The sequence below is a fragment of the Mus musculus genome, chromosome 5 (assembly GCF_000001635.26).
Source record: "Mus musculus strain C57BL/6J chromosome 5, GRCm38.p6 C57BL/6J".
Classification (NCBI taxonomy): Eukaryota; Metazoa; Chordata; class Mammalia; order Rodentia; family Muridae; genus Mus; species Mus musculus.
In genome coordinates, this window is record NC_000071.6 from 109,717,571 (window position 1) to 109,739,489 (window position 21,919).

Here is a 21,919-nt window from a genome sequence, read left to right on the forward strand (position 1 = left end):
TCAGTGAGCATTTTAGTCTCTTACTGTAGACAACTGAGTTAATGGCTTTGATTTTATTGTAGTGCTTAATTAGTTACTGAATAGGTTAAACTCCTTGCTGCTAACTGGAATCTTGGAACACTGGGAGAGGCTTTAGCTAATTCAGGATACAATCTTAAAAGACATTTACAATAAGGTAATACTAAATAGAGAGCACGTGGATCCATCCACTAGACTAACGCGGGAGCGGAAAATTGATTTTGTGGGTTAGGGGGATGGCCAAAACTCCAGGAGGAAGTTTCCTTGAAACTCTTTTCCTCAGAGAAAGCTTCCAGACTTTCATCTGTCAAGCTGACTCCACCAGAGCAGTAGCAGACATTGCAGTTGGAATTTCCAACCCCAGTAAGCCCATATATTTTTTAAAAATCCAGTTATTATACTTATAAGCTATATGCCTAGATTTGGCAGAAAAAAACACTGTACTAACTTATTCCACAGCTATAAGATCCCCTTCCTACTTATGATTTCTCCTGGCCACATGGTTCTGGTCCATCGTGCTTCCTCCTCTTTCATCCTCTTTCCTTCCCCTTTTTTCTTCTTCTCCTTTTCTACCTGCGCCCAGTATTGAACATCTAGTCCCACCTTTCCCCTCCACTGCCCAATCACAGACTCGCCTTTATTGACCACTTAAAATGGGGAGAAGGTTCACATGAGATCACCTGAATACTTGATGGAAGCTGGCCTGGGGCAGCCTTTCTGAAGAAGCAGAATTAACATCAGAATAAGAACAGCATCTGGCCATCCCACATAAGGATTGAAATACAACAACAACAAAAAAAGAATGTTGGGGAAGAGAGTTGGAAAGGAGAGTGCAGTGGATGGGCAATTACTGTATACAAGAGGGGATAGAAGATTTCACAGAACATCCTGGGGCCTGGGTGAAAGAAAGTCCAGATGAAGAAAGAAGGAATGAGTGAGTGAAGAATGTCAGCACCTGTAGGCGCTTTGTGGGTACTCAGCAAACAGCCCCATGTGGCTGGGAAACAGACAGAAAGCAGAAAAGCCCCTTCAAGAGGGATTGAAGGACCTTGAATGCCACAGCAAACACTGGGGATTCCTATCTGTAAGTCATTCTGAGCCTGGGAGTACCATGATTTGTTCTGTTGTTCCTAGGAAAGGTCCTGGGAATAGAAGGAAATTGTAAAAATAAAGTAATTAATTAATTAATTAATTAATTAAAAATAATTGGAAAGGGAAAGAATATTAAGTTAAGCCTGCTATATAAAGGAAAAGCCATCACTATTACACAAAAGAGAATCTGTTTGAATGAAAAGGTTGTCACACATGCATGTGGTATGGCATGCCTACATATCTACATATCTAGAGCTTGGGAGGCTAAGGCAGAAGAGTGGAGAGTTTGAGACCAGACTGAGCTACAAAATAGCTAACTGAGCTATTTTGTCTAGTTATTTTGTACTAGTTAATAGCGCTTGTAAAATACACAATATGTTTTGGAAAGCAAAATGCTTTTCATTAATGCTTTGGATTCAAAAACGAAACGTATAATTTGACTGTTCTATTAGTTCCTTGTTGGAGGAGGTGTTCTTTGTAATAAAAAGGCATTTGTCTCATGCTACTGTCTTAAATTTATTTTTCTTTTTGAGTACAGAATATATGGTTTGATTATAAAACTGAAGACATGGGGGCTGGAAAGATGGCTCAGCAGTTAAGAGCACTGACTGCTCTTCCAGAGGTCCTGAGTGCAATTCCGAGCAACCACATGGTGACTTACAACCATCTGTAATGGGATCTGATGCCTTCTTCTGGTGTGTGTCTGAAGACAACTACAATGTACCTATATATAATAAATAAATCTTTTTTTTTAAAGAAAAGAAAATAACACTGAAGGAAGAATATTCTTTTACTTTAAAGGAAAATATAGCTGATGGAAGATAGTAGTAGAAAGATAGTTACAGAGAACTAGCATCTTTCACTTCAGTAAGTTACCTACTATAAGGAGTAGAGCTAGAAACAAGAAATTGGGGACAAAGGGTACTGTCCCACTTGTACAGGACCATGTGGGCATTGGTCTTTGCTTTCATAAAGCTGCCATCTACCCAACACTACAGACTGCTTTGTAGATAGTGCATGGCACATGCATATTTCCACTTCCAGACCCAACAGAGATTGTCTGTCACTATACAAAAGTCACATAAATTTCCAGCACAGAAACACTGAAAATACTAAGTCAGGGTGCCAGGTTAGGTATCTGCTGAGGTCTGCAGATGTCCATTCGCTGACTGCAATCTTCTTGCTGTTTCCCCATGACAGAAGGAATACCGGAGTTCTCAGGGTCTCTTTTCTAAGGCTAGAACCACACTCATGAGTACTCCATGAGGGATACATACTTGTGACTTGATAATCTGCCAAAGGCTCATAATCACATTAACCTGTGATCCCAGTTACCACACACAGCTTCCAGAGGACATAAACATTCACTCTACAGCACAGAGGATCTAGTATTTCAGTGGCTCAATCCCAAAATTAGGAAAGAAATCTGAGTGTCTGGGTCTTTGGAGAGGACTGCCTTAGGGGCTAACACTGACAATATAGACGTAGCAGATGGGTCCCTGGTCAAGGCTTGGACTGGGCAGATTGTTCCATGATTATTCCTTAAAAATACACTTCTAGAAAGCTATGTGAGGGCTGGCAACATGGCTCAGAGAGAAAAAAAAAAAAAAAGCACGTATCACATAAACCTAAAGGCCTGAGTGCAATCCCAGAGCTCAGGCAAAGGTAAAAAAAACAATTCCACAAAGTTGTCCTGATCATCACACATGCGCCATTATATGTATGTGCCCGCACATTCATCAGACACTATACACACAATAAAAATTAATAATTTGTCAAAAAATTTAAAAATAAATGTTACATGAATACCATACTTTAGTAGACTTATGCAAATTGCACGACAGATAAGTAACATTAGTATAGCAATCTCTTTGCATGTTATTTAGAGTAATGGACACATTGGCCAATATGGTGTGAGTAGTATAATCCCTATTGTTCATATGACAAAACAAGCTCTCAGAAGAAGAATGGAGGGGTGACATACCAGCATCAGAGGAGTCTACAGAAGAGCCTGAGTACCACCTTTTTGTGGTCCAGAGAAGAAGGGGCTATCAATATGAGAAATGAGTGACAGAGCTAGTTGGCACCTGCCACGGACTCCAGTGGAGTCAGCTTGACAGATGAAAGTCTGAAAGCTTTCTCATGAGGAAAGAGTTTCAAGGAAACTTACTCCTGGATCTTTGGCTATTCCCCTAACCCATAAAATTAATTTACAAATCCACATTAGTCTAGTGTATGGATTCACGTGCACTCTATATAGTATTACCTTATTGTAATGCCTTTTAAGATTGTATTCTAACATAGCTAAAGCCTTTTCCCAGTGTTCTTAGATTCCAGTTAGCAGCAAGGAGTTTAACCTATTCAGTAACTAATTAAGCATTACCATAAAACAATAAAGCACTAGCCATTAATTCAGTTGTCTGCAGAAAGAGTCTGGAATTCTCACTGAGATAGAAATTCATATTACAGACTACATTCCATGCCAAGAGCAAATTAATATACTATATTGATAAATGAGGATCCTTCAGACAAGATAATTTAACTAGGCCTAGAGAATTTTGGGGTCAGTGACACTACATTATTCTTGAGGCGTGTCAAGAGTTAAGAACCCCCTGGTACTATTAACACTAAGTGTGAAATTCCTGCCTGGCACTAAGCTGATCCTAGGCAGGGCTTGTTATCCCTAATGTAAACATTTATCTGGTCCCTACAAATTCCCTTTGAAGTCACTCCCCTTGCATCTGTGCTAATCTCTAGTGTTAAACATTTATCTGGTTCCTTTTGAAGTCACTCCTTTTGCACCTGGAAAAATTCAATGTGCCTTATTCTGTTATGATTTGCAATTTACTTTGTATTATAAAAAGTCTGAGGCTCGAATGGAAAATTACATTCAGATCCAACACCTCTCTTGCGTGTTTGGCTGTCTGGCACTCCATCCAACTCTTTGCCCATCTGCTTAAGAAATCCCGTTCCACGCAGATTCAGGGACCCAGAGGGTCTGCGGCAGGCACCCAATGGACAGGAAGTAAGGGCTGCAGAGGCTCAGAGAAGTGGGACCAAGGTGGATGTGAAGGCACCCTGAGCAATGTGTTTCCTGAAAAGCTGTATGAGATCCGTGCCATGACTAGCTTAGGAAGATCCCAAAGCACAGTTTTGTGCTGTCTTTCTTGGTCTCAGCTAAGATGTAAACCATCCCTTTCTCCTGCATCCAGTCTGCATGTGTCACCCACCCATGTGTTGCTCCAACACTGTATCTGTCTCAAATTTACTGTCACTGCAGCTGTATACAAATGATCCTTGCTGCCAGAGTGCTTGTGTTTTCTGGCTCCCTTTACCTTACTGCGGTGTGGCACTGCCATCTCACATCATCACAGGAAGAACTGTGCACGTAATGTTTTAAGGGTCAACAGCTAGTTTGTGTTACATTTTACTGTAGTATATAGTTGAACATTGCTATTAACCTGTTATTGTGTTTAATTTATAGGCTAAAGGTTATCATCAACATTCATGCACAGAAAACAGCATGCATAAGGCTTGGTGCTATTCCCCTGGAGTCTCGTCATTCATTTCCCATGGATAAAGGATTACTAGTCTACTGAAGGACAGAGCACAGTACAAAAGTACATACTGAACACACTTAGCAGACTTAATATTTGTGTACACACACACAGTCCAAAAAGAGAAAATGGAAGCCTCATTTAATCAAAGTCTCCTTAGTAATTGTGTTTTCCATATATGTACAATTTTCAGCCAACTAAAGCTTAGGTACCAAAATATTTTTAGCAAAGAATGTTTATTTATGAGAATATGTCTACAATGAGATAATCCCTATAAAGCATGGAACACAAGTCCTGGCACATAGAGTTTAATAAGTCTCCTCCGGCGGGATTCAGTTATTTGTGGGTGCAAGGAGGACCGGAAACCTGGAAGAAAATGAGAGGAAGGGAAGGAGAAGCAGAAGACCAAGCAATATCTGTCAAGGTCTCTGTCTATTAGGCTGAGGAGCTGGGTTTTAAAGCATACATAGAGGGGAATAGGGAGGGGTCTAGGGGGAATTTAACAAAGAACAAAGAAGTAGGCATCTGCTGACATGAGGGCCGAAGTGAGGCTCCTGATGGCGGGCACGCTGTATCTTATCTCCAGAACATAGATCCTCCTTAACAGCCTTGGGGTATCAGGCTAGGTTCAGGTGTAACCCATGTCCTTGGAAGTCATGGTAGTTCAGGAAGAGATAGGTAAGAGGGGACTATAATTCAGCTTTTACATCCTCAGGTGCCAGGAAGGGAACAGGGAGGAGGGAGTGACAACCGGCTCCTAGCATGAGGCCATTTGACCTGTCAGGGTGGGAGATTGTGAAGGGCTCACTTTCTGAAAGTATGGTCTCTGACAAATAAGTGTTAGTGAATATTTTGTTGTTGTCGTTGTGCTTGTTGTTGTTTTTGAGGCACGGTTTCTTTGTGTAGCTCTGGCAGTCCTGGAAATCACTCTGTAGACCAGGCTGGCCTAGAACTCAGAAATCTGCCTGCCTCTTCCTCCCAAGTGCTGGGACCGAAAGCATGTGCCACCACTGCTTGGCTAAAATTAAAGGTTTAAATATTAGTGTTTAAAACTGAGGTTAAAGCACGGCGTGGTGGCCCACGCCTTTAATCCCAGCACTCAGGAGGCAGAGGCAGGTGGATTTTGGAGTTCGAAGACAGCCTGATCTACAAAGTGAGTTCCAGGACAGCCGGAGCTATACAGAGAAACCCTGTCTCGAAAAAAACCACTAAATAAATAAATAAATAAAAAAAACTGAGGTTGACCCCTCTGAGGTTCAAACTCAGGACCTTCAGATTATGAGACTGATGCGCTGCCTACTATGCTAAGGAGGCACCCGTAGTAATTTTTAATGTGAATTAAGTGTACTATAGGTCAGTTCCTTAATGAGACTATGAGCACAAGGACATCTTGGAAGTGACCAGGAATTCTGGGGTTGTTGGCACTCACACAAACAGCTCTAATGTGAGGGATGTTTAATGGTGGGACTGGATGTCAGCTAAGTACTACTCACTCTATCAAGCTGTCAGTTCTTATGGCTGTCAATGTGCCTGTACTGGCTATTTCTCACCTCACAATTTCCTAACACTAAGCATCTTTGAGCTTAGACACAGAGCCCCCATAAAGCCGTGCTAGACTTGTGGTAAATGCTTGCCTAGTGAAACCTTTTCTCTTATTCTTTCAGCAACAACCTTTGAATGTCATCCCTGAGAAAAGACTTATGCATTTGATTCTTCTGATATCACCCAGGCACAGGCAGGAAGGAGGAAGGGCAGTGGTGGCTGCCAGTGGAGAACAGGCCCATTATTCATGGCAGGATTGGTGTGGGACCTCGTCATTTCTGTTCCTCCTGAGGATGCTATTTTAAAGAAAACTGTTCCTCATGACTGAAGATTTTCACACAGAAGACATAGACCAGCAGCAGGTGTGCCAGTGACATGGCATGGCATCACTCTCCTCATAGGCATAGGGGAGTTCACACATTGTGGATGTGGTAGAAGAGACTGTTGCTGGGTAGGAGTTGTGAGAATTGCAGTCTCTTGTTTTTACCAGGATCTCGATTTCTCTTCCACAGTACTGAATGACTCGTTCTGATTCATTTTCTCTTTGTTAAAGTTTATGGTTTTTTCCTGTTGAATTTGTCGAATAGCAGGCAGTATTCCTAGAGAAGTCTATTAGTGTCACCTTGTGTCCAGGACCTTGTTTGCATGACCTTAAGTAGGACACAAGTGGAAGAGAGAATTGAGGGTTCCCCCCTGGTGGTTTCTGCTGAGCCAATTTCATATAATAAGATGATGATGAAAGACTAACTCTGAGAAAGGTGCTATAGTGTGTACAGTAAATTTCCTTTAAAAAATGTTCATGTGTGGTGTTTATTTTATTAGAAATATTTTATAATCACCTTACAAATAATTTAATAGTTATATAATATGTATAAATACATTTTAGAAATAAAAGAGTTAAAATAAAAATTAAATTAAAAAAAGTTTTTGAGTCTTTAATTTAAAAAAAAATTGATTCTCGGTGAGTGAGTCTTTAAAGCACATTTTCAATAGCCTATTCCCAATGTGATCAATCCTCTAGCTGCAGGATAGGATGTGCAAACTCACCCAATTACATGTATTTTGCATGACTGTCCTCCCACACAAAAGTGAATATTATGATCTGTACTTTGGATGCTAATTAAAGCATCTGGGTAACATGTCATCTTCTTGAAATACCCATAGAGCCTTTTGCCATCTCAAATAAATTTCACATACCTTCTTAGGAAGAGGAGACAAGCATTCTCCCTTTTCGGGGGGGGTTGCATTTTGATTCTTTTTTATTATTATTAAAGATTTATTCATGTATTCTGTAGAGTGTTCTCCCTGCACGCCAGAACAGGGCACTAAGATCACATTACAAATAGTTGTGAGCCACCGTGTGCTTGCTGAGAACTTGTTGGGAGCCGCCCCCACATTCGCCGTCACAAGATGGCGCTGACATCCTGTGTTCTAAGTGGTAAACAAATAATCTGCGCATGTGCCAAGGGTATTTTACCACTACTTGTACTCTGCCTTTCCCGTGACGTCAGCTCGGCCATGGGCTGCAGCCAATCAGGGAGTGATGCGTCCTAAGAGAAGGTTAACCCTCCTTAAAGGGGACGGGGTTTCCGCCATTCTCTCTCTTACTTGCGCTCTGCGCTCTAGCGCTCTGGCGCGCGCTGGCTTCTGGCTCCTAAAGATGTAAACAATAGAGCTCTTGCTTGCGCTTTTGCGCTCTGCGCGCTGGCGCTCTGGCTCCTAAAGATGTTTAGAAGGGGGCTTTCGTTTTTGGGGCTTGGGGTTTTGCGCTCCTGCTCCTGAAGATGTAAGCAATAAAGTTTTGCCGCAGAAGATTCTGGTTTGTTGTGTCCTTTCCTGGCCGGTATGAGAACGCGTATAAGAGTTGGTGCTGAGACCCGGGACGGGACGAGAAAATCCTGGGACAAGAAAACCTGGGACGGTTACCATCACCGGCGCAAGGAAGATCCCTCATTCCGGAACCAGAACTGCGGGTCACGGTAATAAAGGTTCCCGTAAAACAGACTGTTGAGAAGGATTCAACTGCATGAATTCAGAACTTTTCAGCTGGGGAACAGAAGTACCAGTGAGTACAGCTTTACAAGGTAAGTCTGGTCTTGAACTTTCTAAGGAAATTCAAGACAGTCTATCAGAAGTAAAGTGGGGAATAGCTTTACAAGGTACGCCTGGCCTTGAACTTTCTAACGAAATTCAAGACAGTCTATCAGAAGTAAAGTGGAAAATAGCTTTACAAGGTATGTTTGGCCTTTAACTTTCTCTAGTGTTAGAAGCCCTTTTGTTCCTTTTCACATGTTATCAAGTGGTTAAGGCAGGGCGGATTCTAGATGAAATTCAGGACAATCTATCAGAAGTAAAGCGGGGAGAGAGAGTAGGAGCAAAGAGGAAATATGGTTCACAAAATAAGTATACAGGCCTTTCCAAGGGTCTTGAACCCAAGGAAAAGTTTAGGTCAGGTAAGAATACCTGGGGAGAGATTAGAAGGAAGGAGAAGGAAAAAGAAAAGAAAAAAGATCAATTAGAGGAGCCAGTTCTTAGTAGTTCTGAATCAGATGAAAAGGCTATTAGGGCCTGGAAGGCGCTCTCCCGAGCAGGTGAACAAAGATCATCCAGGGACCTTAGGAGTCCTTCTCAGATTTTGTGGCCAGTATGACAGAGGCAGGCTCTTGCAGCCTACAAGGTCTTATTGTCCACCCTAGAGTTGTAGATCAAGATTATAAAGGGGAACTTCAGGTTCTCTGTTCTTGTCCTCAAGTTGTCTTTTCTATATCACAAAGGGACAAAATAGCTCAACTAATAATTTTGCCAAGCCTACATGGCTGTTTTTTCTTCCTCTGGTATTCCTAGAGCTGCAAGAGGGATTGGTTCTACTGAAAATGATTCTGATTACTTAATAATGCCTTTAGATTGTTGTCAAATTTTATCTACTCACGTAGGGGTAAACCCTCGTGGCGTCAGGCCATTACAGGTCTGACAAATGGATGTCACGCATATTTCCTCCTTTGAGAGAAATCAATATTTACATGTTTAGATAAGAAGAGATCACCTCCATACCTTAAATGATTTTCAAAAGCTGTTGGGAGATATTAATTGGCTCAGACCTTTTTTAAAGATTCCTTCCGCTGAGTTAAGGCCTTTGTTTGGTATTTTAGAAGGAGATCCTCATATCTCCTCCCCTAGGGCTCTTACTCTAGCTGCTAACCAGGCCTTACAAAAAGTGGAAAAAGCCTTACAGAATGCACAATTACAACGTATTGAAGATTCGCAGCCTTTCAGTTTGTGTGTCTTTAAGACAGCACAATTGCCAACCGCAGTTTTGTGGCAGAATGGGCCATTGTTGTGGATCCATCCAAACGTATCCCCAGCTAAAATAATAGATTGGTATCCTGATGCAATTGCACAGCTTGCCCTTAAAGGCCTAAAAGCAGCAATCACCCACTTTGGGCGAAGTCCATATCTTTTAATTGTACCTTATACCGCTGCACAGGTTCAAACCTTGGCAGCCACATCTAATGATTGGGCAGTTTTAGTTACCTCCTTTTCAGGACAAATAGATAACCATTATCCAAAACATCCAATTTTACAGTTTGCCCAAAATCAATCTGTTGTGTTTCCACAAATAACAGTAAGAAACCCACTTAAAAATGGGATTGTGGTATATACTGATGGATCAAAAACTGGCATAGGTGCCTATGTGGCTAATGGTAAAGTGGTATCCAAACAATATAATGAAAATTCACCTCAAGTGGTAGAATGTTTAGTGGTTTTAGAAGTTTTAAAAACCTTTTTAGAACCCCTTAATATTGTGTCAGATTCCTGTTATGTGGTTAATGCAGTAAATCTTTTAGAAGTGGCTGGAGTGATTAAGCCTTCCAGTAGAGTTGCCAATATTTTTCAACAGATACAATTAGTTTTGTTATCTAGAAGATTTCCTGTTTATATTACTCATGTTAGAGCCCATTCAGGCCTACCTGGCCCCATGGCTCTGGGAAATGATTTGGCAGATAAGGCCACTAAAGTGGTGGCTGCTGCCCTATCATCCCCGGTAGAGGCTGCAAGAAATTTTCATAACAATTTTCATGTGACGGCTGAAACATTACGCAGTCGTTTCTCCTTGACAAGGAAAGAAGCCCGTGACATTGTTACTCAATGTCAAAGCTGCTGTGAGTTCTTGCCAGTTCCTCATGTGGGAATTAACCCACGCGGTATTCGACCTCTACAGGTCTGGCAAATGGATGTTACACATGTTTCTTCCTTTGGAAAACTTCAATATCTCCATGTGTCCATTGACACATGTTCTGGCATCATGTTTGCTTCTCCGTTAACCGGAGAAAAGGCCTCACATGTGATTCAACATTGTCTTGAGGCATGGAGTGCTTGGGGGAAACCCAAACTCCTTAAGACTGATAATGGACCAGCTTATACGTCTCAAAAATTCCAACAGTTCTGCCGTCAGATGGACGTGACCCACCTGACTGGACTTCCATACAACCCTCAAGGACAGGGTATTGTTGAGCGTGCGCATCGCACCCTCAAAGCCTATCTTATAAAGCAGAAGAGGGGAATCGAGACTCTACCCCGAGCACCAAGAGTGTCTGTGTCTATGGCACTCTTTACACTCAATTTTTTAAATATTGATGCTCATGGCCATACTGCGGCTGAACGTCATTGTTCAGAGCCAGATAGGCCCAATGAGATGGTTAAATGGAAAAATGTCCTTGATAATAAATGGTATGGCCCGGATCCTATTTTGATAAGATCCAGGGGAGCTATCTGTGTTTTCCCACAGAATGAAGACAACCCATTTTGGATACCAGAAAGACTCACCCGAAAAATCCAGACTGACCAAGGGAATACTGATGTCCCTCGTCTTGGTGATGTCCAGGGCGTCAATAATAAAGAGAGAGCAGCGTTGGGGGATAATGTCGACATTTCCACTCCTAATGACGGTGATGTATAATGCTCAAGTATTCCCCTGCTTTTTTACCACTAACTAGGAACTGGGTTTAGCCTTGATTCAGACAGTCTTGGCTCTGTCTGGACAGGTCCAGACGACTGACACCATTAACACTTTGTCAGCCTCAGTGACTACAGTCATAGATAAACAGGCCTCAGCTAATGTCAAGATACAGGGAGGTCTCATGCTGGTTAATCAACTCATAGATCTTGTCCAGAAACAACTAGATGTATTATGGCAAATAGCTCAACTGGGATGTGAACAAGTTTCCGGGATTGTGTGTTACTTCCATTCAGTATGTTAAATTTACTAGGGCAGCTAATTTGTCAAAAAGTCTTTTTCAGTATATGTTACAGAATTGGACGGCTGAATTTGAACAGATCCTTCGGGAATTGAGACTTCAGGTCAACTCCACGCGCTTGGACCTGTCCCTGACCAAAGGATTACCCAATTGGATCTCCTCAGCATTTCCCTTCTTTAAAGAATGGGTGGGATTGATATTATTTGGAGATACACTTTGCTGTGGATTAGTATTGCTTCTCTGGTTGGTCTGTAAGCTTAAGGCCTAAACTAAGAGAGACAAGGTGGTTATTGCCCAGGCACTTGCAGTACTAGAACATGGTGCTTCCCCTGATATCTATGCTTAGGCAATAGGTCGCTGGCCACTCAGCTCTTACATCTCACGAGGCTAGTCTCATTGCACGGGATAGAGTGAGTGTGCTTCAGCAGCCCGAGAGAGTTGCACGGCTAAGCACTGCAATAGAAGGGCTCTGCGGCATATATGAGCCTATTCTAGGGAGACATGTCATCTTTCAAGAAGGTTGAGTGTCCAAGTGTCCTTCTCTCCAGGCAAAACGACACGGGAGCAGGTCAGGGTTGCTCTGGGTAAAAGCCTGTGAGCCTAAGAGCTAATCCTGTACATGGCTCCTTTACCTACACACTGGGGATTTGACCTCTATCTCCACTCTCATTAATATGGGTGGCCTATTGCTCTTATTAAAAGAAAAGGGGGAGATGTTGGGAGCCGCCCCCACATTCGCCGTCACAAGATGGCGCTGACATCCTGTGTTCTAAGTGGTAAACAAATAATCTGCGCATGTGCCAAGGGTATTTTACCACTACTTGTACTCTGCCTTTCCCGTGACGTCAGCTCGGCCATGGGCTGCAGCCAATCAGGGAGTGATGCGTCCTAAGCGAAGGTTAACCCTCCTTAAAGGGGACGGGGTTTCCGCCATTCTCTCTCTTACTTGCGCTCTGCGCTCTAGCGCTCTGGCGCGCGCTGGCTTCTGGCTCCTAAAGATGTAAAAAATAGAGCTCTTGCTTGCGCTTTTGCGCTCTGCGCGCTGGCGCTCTGGCTCCTAAAGATGTTTAGAAGGGGGCTTTCGTTTTTGGGGCTTGGGGTTTTGCGCTCCTGCTCCTGAAGATGTAAGCAATAAAGTTTTGCCGCAGAAGATTCTGGTTTGTTGTGTTCTTTCCTGGCCGGTCGTGAGAACGCGTATAAGAAGAACTGAACTCAGGACCTCTGGAAGTGCAGTCAGTGCATTCAACCTCTAAGCCATCTCTCCAGTGCAGGTTTATTCTTCACGTAATTTCACAGTATCACTGTATCCATAATTGAGCTAATTACTTAAATTAAATTTTCTTATAATGAACAAATTTGTAGTAGATCAAGATGACTAGACCGAAGAAATATACATTGCCCTTAACAACAGGTTTCAATAGCATACTCTGTTAACTATGAATGTGTGCATATGAAAGCTGCTCTCTTAATTTGCTGATACAAAATTAATTGTTGAGCACACTCTAGAGAAATAACACTTTTTAGTTTAAGGTTTGCTAGGGCAAACTTCAGGAAATAACACATTGAAAAGTTAGTTTCAAGCCAATCACAAAAGAACTCACTTGATATGCACTCACTGATAAGTGGATATTAGCCCAGAAACAGAATACCCAAGATACAATTTGCAATACACAAGAAAATCAAAAAGAAGGAAGACCAACGCATGGATACTGCACTCCTCCTTAGAATAGGGAACAAAATACCCATGGAAGGAGTTACAGAACAAAGTTTGGAGCTCAGATGAAAGGATAGACCATCCATAGACTGTCCCACCCAGGGATCCATCCCACAATCAACCACCAAGCGCAGACACTATTGCATATGCCAGCAAGATTTTGCTGACAGGACCCTGATATAGCTGTCTCTTGTGAGGCTATGCCAGTGCCTTGCAAATACAGAAGTGGATGCTCACAGTCATCTATTGGATGGAACACAGGGCCCCTAGTGAAGGAGCTACAGAAAGTACCCAAGGAGCTAACGGGATCTGCAACCCTATAGGAGGAACAGCAACATGAAATAACCAGTACACCCCAGAGCTGTGTCTATAGCTGCATATGTAGCACACAATGGCCAAGTCAGCCATCATTGGGAAGAGAGGCCCCTTGGTCTTGAAAACTGTATATGCCCCAGTAAAGTGGAAGGCCAGGGCTAAGAAGTGGGAGTGGGTGGGTAGGGGAGCAGGGTGGGGGGAGGGTATTGGGAACTTTCAGGATAGCATTTGAAATGTAAATAAAGAAAATATCTAATAAAAAAAAGAAAAGAAAAAGAAAAGTTAGTTTCACTGTATAATGTGCTTTCTGGTAGTTATATGGTCAATAAATAATACAGAGCAGACAAAACAATGTAGTGAAGTTAAACTACCCACAAGCATGTAGAATTGTGTAGTAACAGCACAGAACCCAGACACATGCTCCTAACACTGTAAATCAGTTTAGATGTTTTACATATTCAATACAATGTTGACTCTAAGAAAACACACTGAATTGTTAGGAAATCATGATTTCTGCAAGCACAGTAAAGACCAGAATTCATTACCTGCTCATCAGGTAACATTACTAAGTGTCGCGTCTGCTCTCGACCAGCAAGAACGACACAACCACCAGTCCTTCTAACAGCAGTTTATTCAGCAAACTTCCGTCTTCATCTCTCTCGATTCAACTTTTTCTTTCTCAACTTTATCTCTCTCTCTAACCCGGGCCTCTCACTCTTATATACTCTCAGCCCTCATCCACTCTTGGCAGGCCATGTCACCTCACCAGGCACACAGCTTCAGCTAATCAGGGCAGCAGGGGCATGTCTACACCAAAATGGATTCACCAGCATCCTGGTGCACCTATGCAGCTCTCACGGTGGTTGTGGCTTATTTTCAGGGGTGGCTTATTTTCAGGAAGTCAGGTGCAAGTCATAAGACTTAGCTGCAGTCCCTGGCGCCTTCTTGGGACTGCTGCCACACCCGCTCCTCACATCTCCCCCTTTTTTTCTTTTTTGTCTGGCTTTGATTGCCCCCTGCAGCAATGCCCCTTACTCATCCTCAGGAGACAAACAGCATTGGTTTGATCCCTGTCTTAGGTTGGTGACATGCCCAGGGAGTCTTATCCGTCACTGACTACTTCTCTATCATGCCAAGCCACAGTTGGGGAGATTGTCCTGTTTGCATGCAGCAGGTGCATCAGAAGACCAGGATGCTGATTAATCTATGGCCAGATCTTGATTGCTGCAAGCCAGCCTCTTGGGTGAAGGTAGAGGTCTGATCCCCAGTGTGCAAGCATAGGGGCCCTACACAAAACCATCCCTTGGGCTCATCACCCAGAGAGGTCTTGGCCAGCTCCCGTGTCGTTTTTCCTGGGGGAAGGGAACTAGGACACTGAACCTTCACGCAATCAGACGTGCCTTCCACAGGATGCCAACAGCAAGCTATCCTCTGTGCAGTGCTTAGCCTCGCAACCCATGGCATAACGCAGCATTATTTCTTTAGAGCAGCAAACCAAATCTGAGGAGATTGTCCTGCCTCCACTGCGGCAAAGGCCTGCACTACAATGGTGAAAGTGCGGGCCTGCACACGCTGCACCTGACACATGCGCTAAACACACAACACACACACTATTACAAGCATACATCCCAGGGCTCCCATCAGCCCTGAGGCAAGGGATCTTATAAACAATAAACATAAAAGGAGGTCACAAACACGTATAGCCTGAAAAGAAGCATTCCTTCCTCCAGCAAATTGAAATACAGAAGTTTCAAACACATTAGAACCATCCCAATAAAATTTGCATTATTCCAGGCCCCTCCTGCAACCTGGCTTAAGGAGGAAAGATCAGTGCAACTACCATTCACCCCACATAACAACCATACATATAAGGGGCACTGCCCAAGGTGGAAGGGAATCAGGAACACTCCTACAAAAAGGAAAGGGGGGCCCATCTAGGTTGGGAGGGTATAGTGCCAATGCCCTTGGATATACTGGCAGGCCACACCCCTCAAATCCAAGTAGCATTAGTTTTAGTAGATACAGCTGAACACAATCACTCATCTGTGAAATATTTTGAATCATCTGAAAACACAACAATCCCTTTAGCTGAAGCAGCATAGAAAAAAGGCAATTGTAGTGAAGCATTAGATATGAAGAATTGAGGAAACACTTGAATGCGTCAATGACATGGGTTTCAGGAACACAGGCATAATTCCCCAATGTAGCTCTTCAGTTCTCACTAGGGGGAGCATTCCCAGACACAGGAACATCCACGTCCTCATAGCTCTGCTTGTTTTGAATTGCTCTGGTCAGCCGTTCTGGGACCCACAGATGTTGTAGGTGATCCTGGGGAACCACAAGCAAACCCTCTCTCCCAAACCAACCTAGCTCCTCCTCTCTCACCTGATTCAGTGCCTCAGTGCCTCATTGCCTCTCTGGAGTTCTGCGCCACATCTTTATCTTCTATGCAATTTCTCACTAACTTCCAGAATGGCAAAACCCCTTTTGGTAAAACCCTCTGTTCCTCTGCAAACCTCAATTCCCCATGGTGCTTGGTGCAACTTGTCCCAAACCCGTGAACCTTAACTTGTCCCCATGGTTTCACTTTTACTTTGTGCCTGCTTCCTGGCAACTTTATATTTGCCTCTATTTTATCCGAGGTCCTTCCCAAAACTCCTGGGTTACTTTGTGCCTGCTTCCTGGCAACTTTATATTTGACTATTTTGTCACAGGTCCTTCCCAAACTCCTGGGGTCGTAAGTTTCACTTACCCTGAACTTACCCTGCCAGCAAACACTGACTGCTGAAAGTTCTGAACTCATTGGTGGGGGAGTCGGTTCCCCGTACGGGCCACCAATTGTCGCGTCCACGCTCAACCAGCAAGAACTACACGACCACCAGTCCTTCTAACAGCAGTTTATTCAGCAAACTTCCGTCTTTATCTCTTTTGCTTCAACTTTTTCTTTCTCAACTTTATCTCTCTCTCTAACCCAGGCCTCTCTTATATACTCTCAGCCCTCATCCACTCACGGCAGGCCACGTCACCTCACCAGGCACGCAGCTTCAGCTAATCAGGGCAGGAGGAGAATGTCTCCACCAAAATGGATTCGCCAGCATCCTGGTGCACCTGCGCAGCTCTCACGATGGTTGTGGCTTATTTTCAGGTGTATGAGGAAGTCAGGTGCAAGTCATAAGACTTAGCTGCAGTCCCTGGGGCCTTCTTGGGACTGCTGCCACACCCACTCCTCACAACCAAGGAGAAACAGTGCAAGACCTCAGAGATCAATCATAGTTCAGGCTTTGCATGATATAAAAGAACACAGGCAGGAAACCTTTTAGGAAAACTCACAAGACTTTCCTTTCCCTTTTTAATCACTAACACAGCCAAAGACATTCTAGTCATTATGTGTTTGTTCTTCCTATGAACCTTACAAATTGTGAAGAAGCTTGGGATTAAACATTTCAAAAACTAATAGTCACATAACAGTGATCTTTCTCTAATTGCTTCAATGCATCAGCAACACATCCCATGGAACACTTTGGAACTTTCTCTTAGGCCTTATAACACAATGGGGTTGGTCCTCTTCAGCCAAGGATCATTTAATCTGTTAGAGCATATACTGGACTCCTTGTCTGGCTTAAGAGGCCTTTATGGTGCTTCAATCTCTAGTCCATCTTGGTCATCTTGGTACCTCTTATTGTCTCAAGTGAAACAAGCTGCTTTATAATTAATGCCTAAGCTTACTCCATATCCCTACAGTAGTAGGCTTGCAGGAGCTAGCAGAAGTAGAGGCATGATTGTACTTTCTGAGTTTACTCATCAATATCGTCATCACCTTAGCAATTTCCCAAAGATTAGACAGTTATTTTCTACCTCAGGGTTTGACATCCATGAAAAACCCTAGGCATGACATACACAACTATAATCTTAACCTTCAAGAGGTAGACGTAGGAGGACTTTTAATTCAAGACAACTCTCGACTACATGTGAGATTCTATCTTAATATATACTGTCCTCATGGGGGCAGGGAAATGGAAAGGAATAGGAGATGTAGAAGTATATAAATGTGGAAAATGGAAGGAGAGGGGAAGGAAAAAAGAGACTATTTAAAACATGTTATTTCTGTTATCAAACATGCAGAGAAATATCTGCTTGTCAGTTTCTCTCCAATGTGTTATCTTTTTTAATATATATATATTGGTTTTTCAAGACAAGGTTTCTCTATGTAGCCCTGGCTGACCTTGAACTAAAAAAATCCACCTGCCTCTGCCTCCCAAGTGCTGAGATTAAAGGCATATGCCAGCCGGGTGTGGTGGTGCACGCCTTTAATCCCAGCACTCGGGAGACAGAGGCAGGCGGATTTCTGAGTTCGAGGCCAGCCTGGTCTACAAGGTGAGTTTCAGGACAGCCAGGGCTATACAGAGAAACCCTGTCTCGAAAAACCAAAAAAAAAAGGCATATGGCTATAATTCGTCTTAATTTGGGTTTTATTGATGTGAAAAAAAATACCAATACCAAGGCAGCTCTTATAAACGACATTAATTGATTAATTGGGGGTATTGTACAGATTCAAAGGTGCAGTCTATTATCATCAAGGTGAAAAGAACAGCAGTGTCCAAGCAGACATGGTACTGGAAGAAACAAGAATTCGACATCTAGATCAGAACGCAGCCAGAAGACTCTTCTGCCCTGGTTGGAGCTTAAGCATAGGATCTCAGAGTCCAAGACCACAGTGACAGACTTTCTCAAATCTACTCCAAAAGGCTATACTCCCTAATACGGCCACTTGCCAAGGTCCAAGTATATTTAAACCATCACACCTTTCAATATCACTGTAAAGGCTTTACCACATTAGTTATATTCATAGGGTTACTCTTTAGTATGTTTTATTTTATATAGTTTTAGGCAAGTTGATTGTGACTAGGCTTTACCATATTGTATACATTAATAACTTTTCTCTCCAGTATGAATTCTTTCATGTTTTCTAAGTTGACCATGAGAAGCAAAGGATTTACTACATTGCTTACATTCATAGGGTTTCTCTCCAGTATGTGTTCTTTTATGTACTTGGTAATAATTTTGACATGAAAAGGCTTTGCCACATTGCTTACATTCATAGGGCTTCTCTCGAGTATGTGTTCTTTTATGTACTTGGAAGATACTATGATATGCAAAGACTTTACCACACTGATCACACTTGTAAGGTGTCTCTTCAGTATGTGTTGTTATTTTATGCACTTTGAGATTACTGTGATGTGCAAAGGCTTTGCCACACTGATCACATTTGTAAGGTTTCTCTCCAGTATGAATTCTTTCATGTTTTCGAAGTTGACCACGAGAAGCAAAGGATTTACTACATTGCTTACAGTCATAGGGCTTCTCTCCAGTATGGGTTCTTTTATGTACTTGGAACATACTATGATATGCAAAGGCTTTGCCACACTGATCACACTTGTAAGGTGTCTCTTCAGTATGTGTTGTTATTTTGTGCATTTTGAGATTACCTTGGAGTGAAAAGGCTTTGCCACATTCATCACATTTGTAAGGTTTCTCTCCAGTATGAATTCTTTCATGTTTTCGAAGTTGACCACGAAAAGCAAAGGTTTTACCACATTGATTACATTCATAGGGTTTCTCTCCACTATGTGTTCTTTCATGTATTCGAAGTTGACGACGAGAAGCAAAGGATTTACTACATTGCTTACATTCATAGGGTTTCTCTCCAGTATGTATTCTTTTATGTACTTGGTATTGATTTTGATATGCAAAGGCTTTGCCACATTGCTTACATTCATAGGGTTTCTCTCCAGTATGTATTCTTTTATGTATTTGGTAATAATGTTGATATGCAAAGGCTTTGCCACATTGCTTACATTCATAGGGTTTCTCTCCAGTATGTATTCTTTTATGTATTTGGTAATAATTTTGACATGCAAAGGCTTTGCCACATTGCTTACATTCATAGGGCTTCTCTCCAGTATGTGCTCTTTTATGTACTTCGAACCTTCCATGATATGCAAAGCCTTTACCACACTGATCACACTTGTAAGGTTTCTCTTCAGTATGTGTTGTTATTTTATGCATTTTGAGATTACCTTGGTGTGAAAAGGCTTTTCCACATTGATCACATTTGTAAGGTTTCTCTCCAGTGTGAATTCTTTCATGTTTTCGAAGTTGACCATGAAAAGCAAAGGTTTTACTACATTGATTACATTCATAGGGTTTCTCTCCACTATGTGTTCTTTCATGTATTCGAAGTTGACCATGACAAGCAAAGGTTTTACTACATTGATTACATTCATAGGGTTTCTCTTCAGTATGAATTCTTTCATGTATTCGAAGTTGACGATGAGAAGCAAAGGATTTAGTACATTGATTACATTCATAGGGTTTGTGTTCAGTATGCATTCTTTTATGCATTCGAAGATTACCAGGGTATACAAAGGCTTTAGAACATTGATTACATTTGTAAGATTTCCCTCGAGTATGAATTCTTTCATGTTTTCGAAGTTGACCATGAGAAGCAAAGGATTTACTACATTGCTTACATTCATACGGTTTCTCTCCACTATGTGTTCTTTCATGTATTTGGAGAGTATGGGGTCCTGCATAGGCTTTACCACATTGACTGCATTTGTAGCGTTTCTCTCCAGTGTGTGTTATTTTCTGCATTCGGAAACTATTGTGATGAACAAAGGCTTCACCGCACTGAATGCCTTCATAGGGATTCTCTCCAGTAAGAATTCTTTCATTCCTGCAAAGGTAATTGGCTCATGTGAAAGCTTTGCCACATTCACTATACCTATGATTATTTTTTATCTGTAGGAATTGATTTTATAATTTGGTCTAATTGGAAAGAAGAAGCACATCTTAAGATTTTATCACTTTGTTTACATTCATGGGTTCCCCTTCATTATGCTTGGTTTTGCATGCCTGTAATGGTAAGAGTGTTATTACATGGCTCACATTTATAGAATCCTTCTTCTCTATAATATTTTTCACAAATTTGAAGAGAAAGGGAAGAGCTCAGAGCTTTATGAATGTACTGAGTACATTCATAAACTTTCTATATTGTGAAATACACTACATTTTCACACTACATTGAAAAAAGTAAACCTGGACAAACAGAAAAGAATTTCTACAATCCTAGTACTCATACAGATTTTCTGCAGTGTGAGTTTCGGGATATATTCCCACTGAAATTGGAAAACAAACTTATTGTAAACTTGTAGCACACTGAGAAAGTTTGTTCAAGCATGGACTACTACGTACATTTCAATTGTTCTGGGAGTGAGAGAGTTACATTGCTTATTCAATATCCCTATGCTCGCCCAGCTTGTATCCATTGTGATACAGGATATACCTATTAAAAAAGGAATAACAAATGAAAGATTTCCACATTGCATTCATGAAGTTCGGATGTTTGTCCATCATGGACATATGGTATAGGCATTAAGTTTTCTCCTCAACAACATTCCTGACTCTCATAAACGGCCCCACTCGCTCAAACTTAGCAATGTTAGTCTAGGAGTAATCAGCTTCACTATGAAATATTTGCTTATTACAAACATACACTTATCACCTAATATATATCTTAGCAATATGTGAATGGTATGGGACTAGATTGGCATTTCTACAGAGTAGCTGGAATGTGGCTATGATTCAAATGGTAATATCTGTGAAGGCATTGTTTCCTTGTCTTCCATTTCAGAGAAATGCCTTGAAAACACAAATCAGACACCTGACATTGAGGTATGGGGATTTGTGAGAATTTAATCAACACACTTAAAGAAGTGCTTTATTTATTTATTTTTTTTAAACACTGTTGCTTTTCTTTAAAAGTTCCAGGACACATTAACTTTTCTTTATAAGCATATCCATACCAACTTGAACATGAAGATTACCTTCCATGTCTTCTGGAACTTTGACAATGTTCTTCAATATTATGGTCTTCCCAATTGTAGCCTAAAACATAGTACCAGAAAATGTATGATATATTATTGGAAATTAGGCAAATTTAAGTTACTATCTTTAGTAAGCCTGATTTATTCACCTCATTCTTCCTCATTCTCAAATGAAATTAAAGAAAAGCATCAACAACAAGGAAACAGTTGTTCCCTTATTTTAAAAAGTGAAAGAAAATTCAGTCTTACCTACAGCAATGAGGTTCCTGTAGGTCTCCAACATCACATCTTTGTAGAGACTCTTCTGTGAAGGATTCAGCAAAGCCCATTCTTCTTGAGTGAAGTTCACATACACATCATCATAGGTCAATGCATCCTAAAATATTCCATACATGTGTACAACAGAAACCATGACACTGACATCACTGTAAATGTATGCTTCATTGACAATATGTTTGTACGATTCTGATAATTCCCCTACTTATTTCATGACCAAAAAGTTCTAATGTAATTACCAAGTCATCTTAGAAGGAAACTGAG

At 41.7% G+C, this 21,919-nt stretch overlaps 1 protein-coding gene and 1 pseudogene across 5 annotated transcripts in view; both read right to left on the reverse strand.

Moving 5' to 3' along the window:
- Window positions 1-13,877, reverse strand: part of Vmn2r-ps23 (vomeronasal 2, receptor, pseudogene 23) — a 153,426-nt pseudogene extending 139,549 nt beyond the window's left edge.
- Window positions 17,945-21,919, reverse strand: part of 4930522L14Rik (RIKEN cDNA 4930522L14 gene) — a 61,055-nt gene continuing 57,080 nt past the window's right edge. For 2 of the 5 annotated variants that reach the window (XM_011249622.2, XM_011249624.3), the window contains 3 exons: window positions 21,629-21,755; window positions 21,380-21,440; window positions 17,945-20,229 (listed from right to left, as the gene is read on the reverse strand). In XM_011249622.2, coding sequence (XP_011247924.1) covers window positions 18,420-20,229; window positions 21,380-21,440; window positions 21,629-21,755 — 1,998 coding nt within the window. In that variant the 3' untranslated portion in view covers window positions 17,945-18,419. Of the gene's footprint in view, window positions 20,230-20,747; window positions 21,441-21,628; window positions 21,756-21,919 lie in introns of those variants that run through there. The other 3 variants (XM_011249623.2, XM_030255015.1, XM_011249625.2) reach the window with 3 other exon arrangements.